We start from the raw sequence: 15000 nt of genomic DNA, 5'->3' as shown, positions 1-15000 counted from the left end.
AGTGTTACAGTGGAACAGCCTCCCCATAGCTACAGTGTTACAGTGGAACACCATCCCCATAGCTACAGTGTTACAGTGGAACACCATCCCCATAGCTACAGTGTTACAGTGGAACACCATCCCCATAGCTACAGTGGTACAGTGGAACAGCCAGCCCGTAGCTACAGTGTTACAGTGGAACAGCCTCCCCATAGCTACAGTGGTACAGTGGAACAGCCTCCCCATAGCTACAGTGGTACATCGGAACAGCCAGCCCATAGCTACAGCGTTACAGCAGAACAGCCAGCCCATAGTTACAGTGGAACACCATCCCCATAGTTACAGAGTTACAGTGGAACACCATCCCCATAGCTACAGTGTTACAGTGGCATCCCCATAGCTACAGAGTTACAGTGGAACACCATGCCCATAGCTACAGTGTTACAGTGGACCACCATCCCCATAGCTACAGTGTTACGGTGGGAGATGAGGAAGCCATTGTTTCAGCCTCATTTGTCTCCTCCTGTATTTGGACACCTCGGATACCTTTGTGTATCTTAGGATCAATGATTGTATGGGGCTATCACTCTCTCTCATTACCACTCATTCTCTCTCTCTCTCTCACTCTCTCTCTATTTGCCTTCCATCCCTTGCTCAACTCCCTATGTATCTTAGGATCAGTGATTGTATGGGCTTTACGGATTTTGTTCTGCTATATATTTGCCTGACTTAATGTGATGTGAAAGGACGGTATGGAGTACTGTATAGAGACAGTATGGGTAGCAAAGAAGGACAAACAGCATTTTCAGTGTGACTACTCCCTCAGGATTGTTTGACTGAGAGCCATCACCAGTAAAGATTCCAAGCTGACCAACACTTCTATCAGTGAGTGTAATTTCAACACCTAGACAGACACAGAGAAGTATGGTCATCAAACAGAGGGCCTATCACCACTCGGTTCTACCGAAGCATTTACAGAACACAGCTCCCTCTTCATTACGTGTAACATCATCAGGTGAGATGGCTGCCAAGCCACAGTGGTGGACCTAGACGCCCAGACGAGCTGTTCTGCACACTGCACAGACACAGAGGATATGATGCTCCTGTAGTCGTTATCCACTCCTGGTTATGGTTATAGTTATGGTGTTTGGCAGACACAGAGGATATGATGCTCCTGCAGCCGTTATTCACTGTTGGTTATGGTTATAGTTATGGTGTTTGGCACGAAGAGATTTACAGTATATGAACACTACATTAGCTAAATATAGCCAAATATCAACAATGAAAACATTTAAACTTGTTGTATAGAGGTGCGAGTGTGTTTTATCTTGTTGTAGAAGTGTGTGTGTGTGTGTGTGTGTGTGTGTGTGTGTGTGTGTGTTAGAGGTGTGTGTGTAATCTGCTCTTGTAGTAGAGGTCATGGGGTGTGTGTCCCACTTCCTTTGAGGAAGTATTTGCTCCCTCTGTGTGTACTGTGTGTACTGTGTGGCCAGTCCTTCCATGTTTCTTATTGTCTGTAATGTCATCTGTAGGGGTCAAACTGACAGAACAACAGCACACTGTTGATGTTGATATGAACCTTTTTTTTGTCTGAATGAGAGGATATGTCTCTCAACATTTGGTGTAACAAATACTTTGGGCAAAGAGGTGATGATATTTTGTCAGTCATTATGTCAGCTATTATTTTACCTACCAAGTTCATTTGTATGTGCTGCAGCATGTACCTAGCCTGGCTCCGGCTGTCTACGTACTTCCGCTCAATTTCATTTCCCTACAGTACTCCGAAGTCAGAGAGTCTGGTATCCAGGCTAGCATGTACCTGTAGTAGCAAAGCATTTACTCCCCAGAACCATAGAGCGGTGTGATCGTGTGCATTTATACTTTTCAGTTAAATTAAGTTAATCTCTTAAGACTATATTCTTTTTCACAGTAGCAGGTGCGCGGTTACGTAATCTTAGTTTAGTCTTAGCCCTAGTTTATGTCCTCTGCCACAGAGATTATGTCTTCACCAGTCTTTTGTTGTTTGGTTGGTTGCTTGGTTGATTTGTTTGGGAGGAGGGAATAAAGCAGAACCCTTTGGGGCGGTATGGAGGTATATGCAGTCTATTGAGTGGCATTGAATTCCTATTGAAACTGTGCTGCTGTGTGTTGCAAGAGTTATGTGACACTGGTTCAGATGCTTCTCGCTGCTGCACTCTGCTAGTGTGTTGCTAGTGTGTGTGACTTTCTAATGAGGAGACACAGCACTCAAAGAATCCTCCATAGAAATGCATGGGGTGGTAACGCCAGTTGTTTACATATATCCCACCTCTTCTTGTATGCCTCCCCATTCACTTGAATAGGACAGTAGCTGCCCGATAACTGGCCAAAGTGTGTTACCAAGATGGCTGCCCAGTGGGGGGACTTGCCTATAAGGGCTTTGGTTGAACTCTAAGTGCAATCAATCTGATGTTTTAGCACTGATGGTAGAACTCCTCACTGTGGCTGGTATTTGTGTGTTGCGGTCCAGGTGAGGGTCAGGCGGGGTCAGGGTTTGTTGCTGTTGCTGCAGTTGGACCCTGCTCCCCTGCTTGCGATTAGCTGAGTAATGCACGCTCCAATTCCTCATGGCTCTGCTAAACGGCCTGAATGAATGCTGCGTTTGTGTGTTTTTGTTTACGCTCTCTCTCTCTCTTTCTCTCTCTCTCCTTCTTCTGCTCTCTCATTCTCTCACTCCAGCTTTCTGTCTTTATCCCTTTCTCTTACACTTCCCACTCTTTCTCCCTATTTCCCTCTCTTTCTCTTCTACACTCTTTTTCTCTCCCTCATTTTTTCTCCTTTAGCCACAGCAGTGCACTGGTGGTAAGTAAAGTATGGTTGGGTGGCAATTGAGATAAAGAATTTGGAATCACCTCATTTGCCTGAGAAGTTTGATCATATGAAACGGGCTCACAGCAACGGGGACGGAATCATTCTGTCAATCAATTGTCAGTCAATCTGAATCAAGTGTCACTGACAGCTGATGAGTTATTACTTACAGTAACGTGGAAAAAAAGTTTTGTTTTATGCCCTGTGGAAGATGAGATGCTAACTTTAGAAGCAGCTTCATGTCCACTCTTCATATGTCTGGTCAAGATGACACATACAGTAGCAGACATCACTGCATTTACATTGCATTCATTTAGCTGACTTGTGTTGTCCAAAGCGATTTACAAAAAAGAACAATCAAGATGCAGTGTGAATAGGAGACATGGTATAGTGTAAGTAGACCTTGCTTAAGAAACAGCATGACCATTCAGAAACAAGTCAAGGGATGTACTAGCCTGGCTAACGTCAGACCTCATCTCATTGAGATGGGGTGTGGGAACTAGACATTCATTTTCTCGTATTTGAAACGTGGTTTACGAATGCCCAGAGCCGTTTATTGGGCGCTACGAATGTCTATCAAATGCGTCTGTACATACGTAGCTCCTAACGGCTTCGGTGTGTTGTCATCGTCTTGCTGCCCTCCCCCGTCTGTTCTGTGATTGGTTCCTTCGTTGAGATGAAAACGAAGTCCATAGAATCCATAGAAACGCGCGTAAGGCAACATGGGAAAAACCAGGCTAGGGATGTACATGAGGGAGAGACAGAATAACCCATAACAGAGAAGAAGAAACAGAGAAACAGAGAAGAAGGTCATGGCAAGTGTCATGGCAACATCAAGATGCGAAACAAGGTAGTGAGTTTATTTTAACACTCATAAATGCTGCTGCTCATCTGCTCACCCGGGACTGCGGAAGAGTGGCCTATTTGTTGCCGATGGACACGCCTCCCAGCAGGTGTTTTAAAGCTCATGTTTAGAGTCTTCATCGTCTGGGAGGAGCCACACAAACAAAAACAAAACAACCTTCTTGAAAGTTCTAGGAACTGGTAGCGCGTTCCATCATTGGGGAACTACAGATGAGAATAGTTTGGATTGCTGTGAGCGTGTGGGCGGCAGTGGCAGGCAGTGTTCTTTACAGGAGCGCAGCGGTCAAGCAGTGTTCTTTAAAGGAGTACAGCGGTCAGGTGGTAGCATGTGCCTTAATTATTATCAGGTAAGTGGGTGGGGTGTGGCACTGGAGGCAAGCATTAATGATGTGAATTTGAGGCGGGCGGTTACAAGTAGCCAGTGCCATTTTGGTTTCTTTTTTGAAGACCGCCGGTACCACTCTGCCACTGTTCCATTCTGGATCATCTGTAACACACACATACACACACTTGCACATACACACAACACACACACACACACACACACACACACACACACACACACACACACATACACACACTTGCACATACAGTACACACACACACACACACACACACACACACACACACACACACACACACACACATACACACACTTGCACATACAGTACACACACACACACACACACACACACACACACACACACACACACACACACACACACACACACAGGTCAGGGAGGTCAGACCATGTGCTGACACCAAGTCAACTGGACATATGAGGTTATGCTGTTTACTGCAGTCCAGGAGGTATCCATTTTATCAGTGAAAAGAAAAGCGAGAGCTCAGTTGAAACTGCAGGGAATTGATTTCATGATGAATTAAAGAACTTGCTGAGCCACTGCTGGTCTGCTATTACTCCTCCTGCTCTCTCTTGCTCCCACATTTGGCTCTGATTCAAAAACTGTACTGCTCGTTTTCAAACCTCTCTCTGTACTGCTCTCTCTCTCTCTCTCTCTCTCTCTCACACACACACACACACACACACACACACACACACACACACACACACACACACACACACACACACACATACACAGACTTGTCAACAGTGGCCTTGGTTCTCCTCTCTGTCTGTCTGGGTCCCTCCTGCGGAATGCCAGATAACGGCTGGTACTGAGTGATCTTTAAGCTAGGCCTCAGTGAACAGTGAAGTCACATGCGCGCACACACACACACACACACACACACACACACACACACACACACACACACACACACACACACCCTTACAAACACACGTTCACACACTTTATACACTTTATACACTATACTTACACACATGAAGACACACACACACACACACACCACACACATACACACACACACATACACAAACACACACACACACACTCACACACACGCACACACACACACACACACACACACACACACACACACACACACACATATATCACACATCAGCACCCCTCTGTGCCCACCACATACACACACACACATACAATGAAAAACACACTCTCTCTTTCAAGTCTATGCACGCACACACACACACACACAAACATACACACACACACACACACACACACACACGTTCACACACATTACATACAACATACACGTTACATATATATATATACACACGTCACACATCAACATCCATCCTAATCAGTGCACCAGCACACACCCACATAGCATGCACCCATGACACACGTACTGTAGTTCATGTTCTGCTATGGAGTATGGTACAACATGTATATTTCTAATATTTATCATTCTTTTTACATATATATTTATACTTAGTAAAGTATGGAATTGTGCTTGGTTTGTTCTTACAGTTGTCTGTGGTGGTTGAAGGATATGTTTGGAGCTCACTCAGTCACTTCCCTGTATTGGCAGCAGGTTCTTTGTTTTTGCTCTGAGCTGTGGGGCCGATCTCTGTATCCCTAGAAAAGTGTGTCAGGACGTCCTGTCTCTTCTATCTGACTGGTTGGCTACACTCCCTCAGCAAGTCATTCTCGTTCCTGTCGCTAAGGCAGGGATCACAGTGACCAGCGGCAGATTTGCTATTGTTCGGAACGGTGCGGAATGCATGGTGCAGAACACTTGGAGCGGCAGCGTTACACTAGCGTCAAACAATTTCAGTGTGGAACTTTCAAAGCAAAACACCAGCGTAGACCGTTCGTGTAACTTAGGAACGTCTCGAATTATTATGATCTGAGCATTTACGCTTCACCACTGCCACTTCATTATTTCCAATGAGATCCCCGCTGATTACTGCATCTGTTCTGTGTTGCTAATGATACCTGATGGTATAGTAGCTGTGACCTTTCCGTCGTACAGTAGGCCTAATGGGGGTTCAGGCTCAGAGCTCTCTCGCTTCTCTCTCTAAAGCTCCCTGAGACTATTTCAATTGTTTTAGCGCTATAAATGAATACACACTAATACGATTGAACTGAATGAAAATGGAATTAGTGTCTTTCATCCATCAGTGTTAGAGGCTGCTGGCATCAGTATCAGGTGGTGCATCGGATCACAAGACACGTTGCGCTGGAGCCCCATGCTCCAGATCAGCCCTCTGGACACGGCTGGGCTGTTAACTCCCTCTGCTGACATTGCAGATGGGGCCTGGTGGCTCGAACGACTTGTTTCCGACAGTATGATGCATTATGATGCAGTGCAATGTGTTTTTCACTGTACGTTCATCAGTGGTAAGTGTCGATATCAGGTGGTACATCTGAGAGCAGTAAAGACGTTACAGTGGCAGAATCACGGCCTAAAGCAGGCTACGGGGCAGGGCTGGTATCAGGAGATCTCATCAGCGTGCGTGCGTGTGTGTGTGTGTGTGTGTGTGTGTATTACTAATGGCCATGCTACAAATGGTACCTGGTGGCTCCAACACTCCCAGGCGTTCTGGTGTTAATGCACTGTAGCCGTGCATCCATCAGAGCCTGGCTTCACCTCCGCCTCAGTATCAGGCAGCTTTATCAGGCAACATCAAACAAACACATTACCCAGCATGCCCCTGAGGTAACCCACTGGGCAGCTGCATTACCAGGCACCCCCTGTTACCGTAAACACAGAGCGAGGGGAGAGAGAGACGCATTAACCTTGCTTTCACCTTTGACCTCATATCAGGTGATGCATCAGAGACATTATAGAGCCATGAGAGACATTACAGTGCAGAATCGTGCCCTAAATCAACCCTAAACCAGCTCTCTAGGTAGTTTCGCTACCAGCCACCCCCTGTTACCATACATACACACATAGGGTTGGGGGAGGGGGGTGGGGCATTATCCTTGTTTCATCAATGCCCTGATATCAGGTGCTGTATCAGAGACATCAAAGACATTACAGTACAGAATCGTGCCTAAAATCAAGCCAAACCACACATACAGACACCCACACACACATAGACGCGCACACACACACACACACACACACACAAACACACACACACACACACACTGACACACAGTTGGTTGGGTAGGGGGGTTGCATTATCCTGATTCATTTGCGGTATTGCTGTGCCTGTAAACATGGTGTCTGTGGTTGAGTGGTGGTGCTAGTGGGAGCCAGGTACACATAGCACTGCACCGCACCGCTGGTGTGTGTGTGTGTGTGTGTGTGTCTGTGTGTCTGTGTAGAGGGAGAGGAGATAAGTTAATAAGTAGATTTAGCAGGGATATACTGTAGATACGGATCTCACTTTCACACAGAGAGGGGGGGGGGGGTTGGGTGATAAGTGAGGTCGTCTCACCTGTGGAGAATGTTCTGGAAGTTCTGGAAGCTTTGCAGACACCGTGACTTGTCTTTTTTGTGGTATCCTGTTTTGGGGTTGTGTCTGTGTGCATGGGGGGGAGGGAGTGAGAGTCTGTGTGTGTGTGTCAGAGAGAGAGAGAGAGAGAGAGAGAGTGTGTGTGTGTGTGTGTGTGTGTGTGTGTGTGTGTGTGTTTATTTTTAAACTCAGGTGGTTGGCAGGTATGATCTCACATCCACACCTGGTTAGGTGCAGTGCGCTGTGTCAGGGCTGGTATGGCTGATAGAAGCTTTTCATTTGCTGTGACGACGGACACACATGCCTCCCTCAGCCCTCCATCACACCGCCTTTTAAAACACACCGCCTTTTAAAACCATTTACTTTGATCCACTGACTCATATGAAGAACATCAAAACTGCAGCAAGTCTGTATTTTTCAATGGGTGCTAACCCTTGCAACCTATAGTAATGCTAACCCTTGCAGCCTATATAAATGGGTGCTAACCAGAGCAGCCTATACTAGTGGGTGCAGTGCAGCCTATATTAATGGGTGCTAACCAGTGCAGCCTATATTAATGGGAACGTAGCTAAACCACTTTCTAACCACATGTGGTTACTGTGTGGTTTACAAACACAGTGTAAAGTCTCTTACTGTAGGTTCCTGAGCACAGACATATGGTACACTACAATAATATCAGTAATATGACTAATCTTTCCAAATTTCAACATTTTATTGCCATGCCAACTAGAGTTGAACTACATGATTTATCACTGCTTGTTAACCTCCCACAGTCTGTAGATGTGTTTTACATCACATTACATCGCTCATAGATACTACAGCAGCCAGACAGACACAGTGATGGGGATGAGGATGAAGGGGTTGCTTCACTGAGCAGGCATTGGCAGCTGCCCATGTTACATTACTCACAGTAAGGACACAGTGCTTCTGCTGTGCACCAAAAAAAAAGGCCAAAAGTCTTCGGTGTGTGTGTGTGTGTGTGTGTGTGTGTGTGTGTGTGTGTGTGTGTGTGTGTGTGTTGATGGGGTTCATACGAGTGTGGAATTTGATTGATGAGGGTCTTTTTTCAGAAGAAATGGATTTATTTAATTTATTTAACAGCTTGGCACAGTGACACATTAAATCTCTCTCTCTCTCTCTCTCCATCTCTCTCCTCTCTCTGTGTGTGTGTGTGTGTGTGTGTGTGTGTGTGTAGTCGTCCTCATTCGTCAGCCTCAGGGTTGAGAGGTACATGTTGGCAAGTCCAGACTGCTCCTGGCAGCTCTCTGTTCATCTCCGTATTTAAGTGACACCTGGAGAAGAGTTATGCTGGGGCACAGACAGAAAGAGAGAGAGAGAGAGAGAGAGAGGGTACTGGAAGAGAAGGAGATTAAGAAAAGACAGGAGGAAGGAAGAAAGTGAGAGAGAGAGAGAGAGAGAGAGAGTATGAGTGAAGTCTGCTGTTCCAGGGGTGGAAATCCCTCCCTTTTTCTTAAGAAACCTTAAGAAAATAAATGGAGAGAGCAAGAGAGGTGTAGTGGATGAGTGGATAGAGAGAAAAGGTCAGAGAACAGAAGAGTGAGAAAGAGGGAGGGAGAGAAAGAAAGAGAACCCCTGGGCCACGAAAAAGAGCCTGTCTCCTTTATGACATCATCCCCAGCCTGTCAAAAGAGCATTAGACTGCACCAATGACCCTATGGCACGAAGGGGTCAGACAGGGCAGCCAACAGCACACACTAAACATCTCACTGCCCCATAGCACAGCCAACAGCACACACTAAACATCTCACTGCCCCATAGCACAGCCAACAGCACACACTAAACATCTCACTGCCCCATAACACAGCCAACAGCACACACTAAACATCTCACTGCCCTGTAGTACAGCCAACAGTACACACTAAACATCTCACTGCCCCATAGCACAGCCAACAGCACACACTAAACATCTCACTGCCCCATAGCACAGCCAACAGCACACACTAAACATCTCACTGCCCCATAGCACAGCCAACAGCACACACTAAACATCTCACTGCCCCATAACACAGCCAACAGCACTGGCTAAATATCTCACTGCATCTAGTGTGTAATGTTAAGAAATGCACATCTGTAAACAAGCTTGTGCTGTAATGTGAATAAATATGTTTTAATATACTGAGATATGAAGGGAGAAATATGGATGTTTTTGCATTGAAATTATGTCTAAGCTTAGCCCTGTCTCTCTGTGTGTGTTTATGTGTGTGTCTGTGTGTATGTGTGTGTGCATGCATGCGTGTGTGTGTGTGTGTGTTTGTGTGTGTGTATGTGTCGTGTGTGTGTGTGTGTGTGTGTGTGTGTGTGTGTGTGTGTGTGTGTGTGTGTGTGTGTGTGTGTCTGTGTCTGTGTGTATGTGCATGTGTGTGTGTGTGTGTGTTTGACTGATGCGCTTTGTGAGCATGTTTGCCGTGATTGCTGTGTGAGGGAGGGAGAAAGAGACTGATTCCGCAGCACGTTCTTCATGCTCAGACCTGCTGTCTGTCTCACTTGTTCTCCCTCCATCACTCCCACATTCCTTCCTCCTCCTCTTCCTATTCTCTCCTCCTCCTCCTCCTATTCTCTCCTTCTACTCCTCCTTCAATTCTTTCCTTCCTCCTCCTCCTCCTATTCTCTCCTCCTTCAATTCTCTCCTTCCTTCTCCTCCTCCTCCTATTCTGTCCTTGCCCTCCTCCTTCAATTCTCTCCTTTTTTGACCTGTCAGTAGGAGTAGGACTCCTTCCTCTCCTCCTCCTATTCTCTCCTTCCTCTCCTCCTTCAATTCTCTCCTTCTTTTAACCTCTCAGTAGGAGCGTAAAAGTCCATGTATTTGAACTGAACTGTATAGGTGCAGGGTATTAGTTTCAACACAGATGCGTAAGCCTACCAAATGTACCAAATGCAGACTTAAACAGTAATGTTTCAAATTCGAGTTCCCACAAAACCATATTAAGTAGTGGACCATGTCAGTTTAGTTGTCAAAACATCTATTTTCCAAATATTCCCATTGCACAACAAAAATATAGTTAGTGAATTTTAGCTTAGCAGTACAGTAGTTACAGGCTTACTGTACTGAAAATTAACCGAACCATGACTTCAAAGCAGAGGTACACACACACAAAACAGCGTACAACCTCTTGTGCATCAGTTCCTTCCTTTCTTCCACATTTGCTTGGCTACTTTTTACATTTTTCTGTCAGTCTATCTGTCTTTCTGTCTGTCTGACAGTCTCTGTTTTCAACATCCAGGGCTGTCATGGATCAGGTTTTCTTCACAATGTGACTGTTCATTCTGTGTAAGAGAGGGGATTTCTAATATGGTCCTCTCTAAAGCAACGTATTCTTCTCATGCTGTGTGGTCACTGCTGTGGTTTCATGGATTCACTGAAATCCACTGATATGCGTGCGTGCGTGCGTGTGTGCGTGTGTGCGTGCTGTGTGTGTGTGTGTGTGTGTGTGTGTGTGTGTTTGTGTGAGGTATACTCATGCCTGTCTGTTACTGTAAACTAAACCCCCTTGTTGTTCAGAGTTAGAGGATTTGGACATGTCTGTCTGTGTGTGTGTGTGTGTGTGTGTGTGTGTATGTGTGTGTGTGTGTGTGTGTGTGTGTGTGTGTGTGTGTGTGTGTGTGTGTGTGTGTGTGTGTGTGTGTGTGTGAGAGAGAGAGAGAGAGAGAGAGAGAGAGAGAGAGAGTATTATCTGTCTATACTAACCTATTTCATTACCTTTATCCGTGCCAGGAAACAGAAAACTGATTAGCTTTTCCTGTGTGTGTGTTTGTGTGTGTGTGTGTGTGTGTGTGTGTTCTGTATTATTTGGATGCTTTGAGTTTGTGCCCTCTTTGACCCTCCGGGTGTCTTTTGCCTTCTTGAGTACTTACTGTATGTGCGATTGTAGTCAGTCAGACTGCCTTCATATGTGACTGCATTCATTAAACAGTTTTCTCTTTCTCCCTCCCTCCTTCTCTCTCTCTCTCTCTCTCTCTCTCTCTCCTCATATATCTCCCTTTCTCTCTATAATTTTTTCTCCCTCTCTCTCTCCCATCCAGGCTCCTGATTGGTGCGCCTAAAGAGCAGGCTTTCCCCCAGCTGAAGCCGAAGGTGAACGAGACGGGCGCCATCTACACCTGCCCCGTCAGCACCGACCCCACCGACTGCACCCGCATGGACCTCGTCAGCTCCAGTAGGCATCACGGGCTGGCACAGCCTCTTAGACACATTTCTGATTCTTTCTCTGACTCTCAGTCTGACTCTTTGACTCTCAGCCTGACTCTTTGATTCTCAGTCTGACTCTTTGATTCTCAGTCTGACTCTTTGATTCTCAGCCTGACTCTTTCTCTGACTCTTTGACTCTCAGCCTGACTCTTTCTCTGACTCTCAGCCTGACTCTTTGACTCTCAGCCTGACTCTTTAACTCTCAGCCTGACTCTCTCTCAGACAAGGGCACCTTTTCTGGCATGGCATTCTCTCAGATATGATCGTAGACAGGCCCCGGCGGTGGCGCAAATAGCTGGGGCACCTGCACCGTACGCCTGTCATTCTCCACTATCCTATCCGCAATAAAGGCATAAAAGCCCCCTAAAAATATACAAAAAATATATGATCGTACTCTTAGACACTGGCACTCTTTCTGACATGGCACAGAGACATTGACACTCCCTCAGTCACGGGCTCTCTCTCTGGCCTGATGCTCTCTCAGACGTCTGTCACACACCATTTCCACATCATATGTACTATACAGTATATTTATCCAGTACACTCTTAAAGACCTAATCAGCACCTATATGCAGAACTGTCTCCAGAACTATCTTGGATACTGTCACACTCTCTGGCATTACCCTCTCTTAGCCTATGATGTGGCAATTCATATCATATCAACAGCACATGACAGCAGACAACTTGATGTGGTTGAGTTCTAGAATCAGCTCCTAGTTTGGAGTTTTTTGTGACTATAACTATGACTCCAACACAGCCTCACCCCAGACCTTTTTTTAAAAGAGATCTTATAGAAGGAAATCCCCCTTGTCTGAAACTGCACCGATTTCACAGACCACAGTACAAGCTGAGAGAGCTTTTCTTGTTTCTCTCAGACTGTGTGTGTGTGTGTGTGTGTGTGTGTGTGTGTGTGTGTGTGTGTGTGTGTGTGTGTGTGTGTGTGTGTGTGCTGAGGTAGGCTACTAATTACTCTAATTAAAGATTCCCTGCCTGAAGTCACATGATTCAGCATAGTTCTCCCCGTGTGCTTGAGCTTGAGGGAACAGGCAGGGACCTGACTGTGTGTCAGGCTGTTCTGTTCTCTCTCTCTCTCTCTCAATCTCTCTCTCTCTCTCTTTCTCTCTCTCGGTGGGAGGGGAACTGCTGTTTTTGTTTTTGCTGTAATCAGTGACTAATCACTCAACAGCCACATGAAAGAGAAAGAGAGAGAGGGGGAGGAAGGGAGAAAGAGAGGAGAGAGAGAGAGAGAGAGAGAGAGAAAAAATATGTTTTGTTCACCTTGATAAGTCACTAAGCATCACAGTCCTGCAATAACAGATAACCTCGGACAAAACTCATCACTCCCCACGTCCCACAGTGTCTCCATGCCGACTGTTACTAACGGTGACTAGGCATGAATAAATATAGGATGTAGGCTATTCAGAGGCAGAGGGCAAGTGAAGGACATATACGGTGGGTCGAGCTGCTCTCCCAGGGTTCCCATTGTTTCCTGTATAAACACCAAACAAACATATCAGTGTGGTTCACTGAAGCCCTGTTTGGTTTTCTCTTCATTGGCCGTATGGGAGCTGTGGAGACTGTGTGTACGCCTTGTTTGGGCTGCCACAAATCTGTTTAGACTGCAGATAAGGTGGGATAAAATGTGGTGAAGCACAAAAGTCACCCTCAAGTGCAGGTGTATAGCCCTGGAGTTATTTAAACAGACTAGATACAGTGCAGCAAAAGAGACATGTGCTGATGCCTAACGTTAGCTAATGTAGGACTGGTCTAAGCTATCGGCTCTGATTTCCAATAGAGATCAGTCCTTTCTAGCTCTCTTAAAGGTACACAATGCAAGATTTTCACCTTAATATAACCTTTACGAAGCCAATTTGATGATAAGCAAACTGGGTAACGCTTTAGAATAGCATGTGCTTATTAGGTATTAACAGTGCATAATAAGCCGTTAACAATTAATTACTAACAGTTAGTTAACTGTTGTTATCCTTTAATAACATTAACTAACTGTTAACATGCAGCTTGTAAGTGTAAACAAGCAGCCTTTTAAGTTACTTACAAGAATATTTGTTAACAGTTATAAGTGTTAACAAGCAGCTTGTTAATGCTTGTTAATGTTGTACAAGACAAAGAGGTGGATAACTAATACACTAACTAAGACCTTTCTTACCTCTTTGTAGTAAATTTTGCAGCCCCCCAATCTAAAGCGAGGACCATGTAGCCTATAGCTCCACAAGCCCGACCTTCTATCTCTATATATTTACTGTATCTATCTATCTAGCTTGAGTTAGCTGTGAGAAATGCACCTTCAAAACTGATGCAGCAAGCAGGAATCGAACCCTGGTCTCCTGCATCACAGAGTGACCTGTTACTGACTGAGCTACATTCCTATCTGTGTGTTTGTGGCAGAAAATGTTCATATTGATTCCGATAATGTTCTATATCATACCAGCTATGCTTTTTACAAAATTTGTCTCTGATGGAAAAGTTGTGTTTAATTTCCATAATCTTTGTTCAGTGAACGCATAAAACAGTTTGTCAGTTTGTCAGCAGTCTAAAGATATTATGCCAGCCTTGTATATAGTATATAGTTGTATGGTTACCTAGCAACCGAGGCTTAAAGACGACAAGTGGGTGCGTTCAAAGTCGCAAACATAGGCGAACGTTTTCAGTTTGCCTTGAACAGAGGCGAACATTCGTGGTCTGTTGCTGCATTAATTAAACACCACTTTTCCATCAGAAACATATTTGTAAAAAGCATAGCTGGTATGATATAGAATATTATCGGAATATAGAATCAATACAAACATTTTCTTCAAAAACACAGATAGGAATGTAGCTCAGACAGTAACAGGTCACTCTGTGACGCAGGAGACCAGGGTTCGATTCCTGCTCGCTGCAGCAATTTTGAAGGTGCATTTCTCACAGCTAAATCAAGCTAGATAGATAGATACAGTAGATATATAGAGATAGAAGGTCGGGCTTGTGGAGCTATAGGCTATGTGGTCCTCGCTTTAGATTGGGGGGCTGCAAAATTTACTACAAATAGGTAAGAAAGGTCATATTAAGCGTATTAGTTATCCACTTCTTTCTCTTATACACCATTAACAAGCATTAACAAGCTGCTTGTTAACACTTACAACTGTTAACAAATATGCTTGTAAGTAACTTAAAAGGCTGCTTGTTAACACTTACAAGCTGCATGTTAACAGTTAGTTAATGTTATTAAAGGATAACAACCGTTAACTAACTGTTAGTAATGATTTGTTAACTGCTTATAATGCACTGTTAATACCTAATAAGCACATGT

General features: G+C 44.9%; 1 protein-coding gene across 2 annotated transcripts in view; it reads left to right on the top strand.

The window, feature by feature from the left end:
- The window catches only part of itga3b (integrin, alpha 3b), a 53427-nt gene that overhangs the window by 21167 nt on the left and 17260 nt on the right, over positions 1-15000 (top strand). For both annotated transcript variants that reach the window (XM_076297863.1, XM_076297864.1), the window contains exon 2: positions 11528-11661. In XM_076297863.1, the coding sequence (XP_076153978.1) occupies positions 11528-11661 (134 nt within the window). The remainder of the gene's footprint in view (positions 1-11527; positions 11662-15000) is intronic.

Source organism: Alosa pseudoharengus, unplaced genomic scaffold (genome assembly GCF_046254945.1).
Source record: "Alosa pseudoharengus isolate Yale_2024_CS ecotype anadromous, Long Island Sound unplaced genomic scaffold, YU_APseudo_1.1 YU_APseudo_1.1_scf_21, whole genome shotgun sequence".
Lineage (NCBI taxonomy): Eukaryota > Metazoa > Chordata > Actinopteri > Clupeiformes > Clupeidae > Alosa > Alosa pseudoharengus.
Note: the sequence above shows the minus strand (reverse complement) of the source record. Positions and strands in the feature narration are given on the sequence as shown.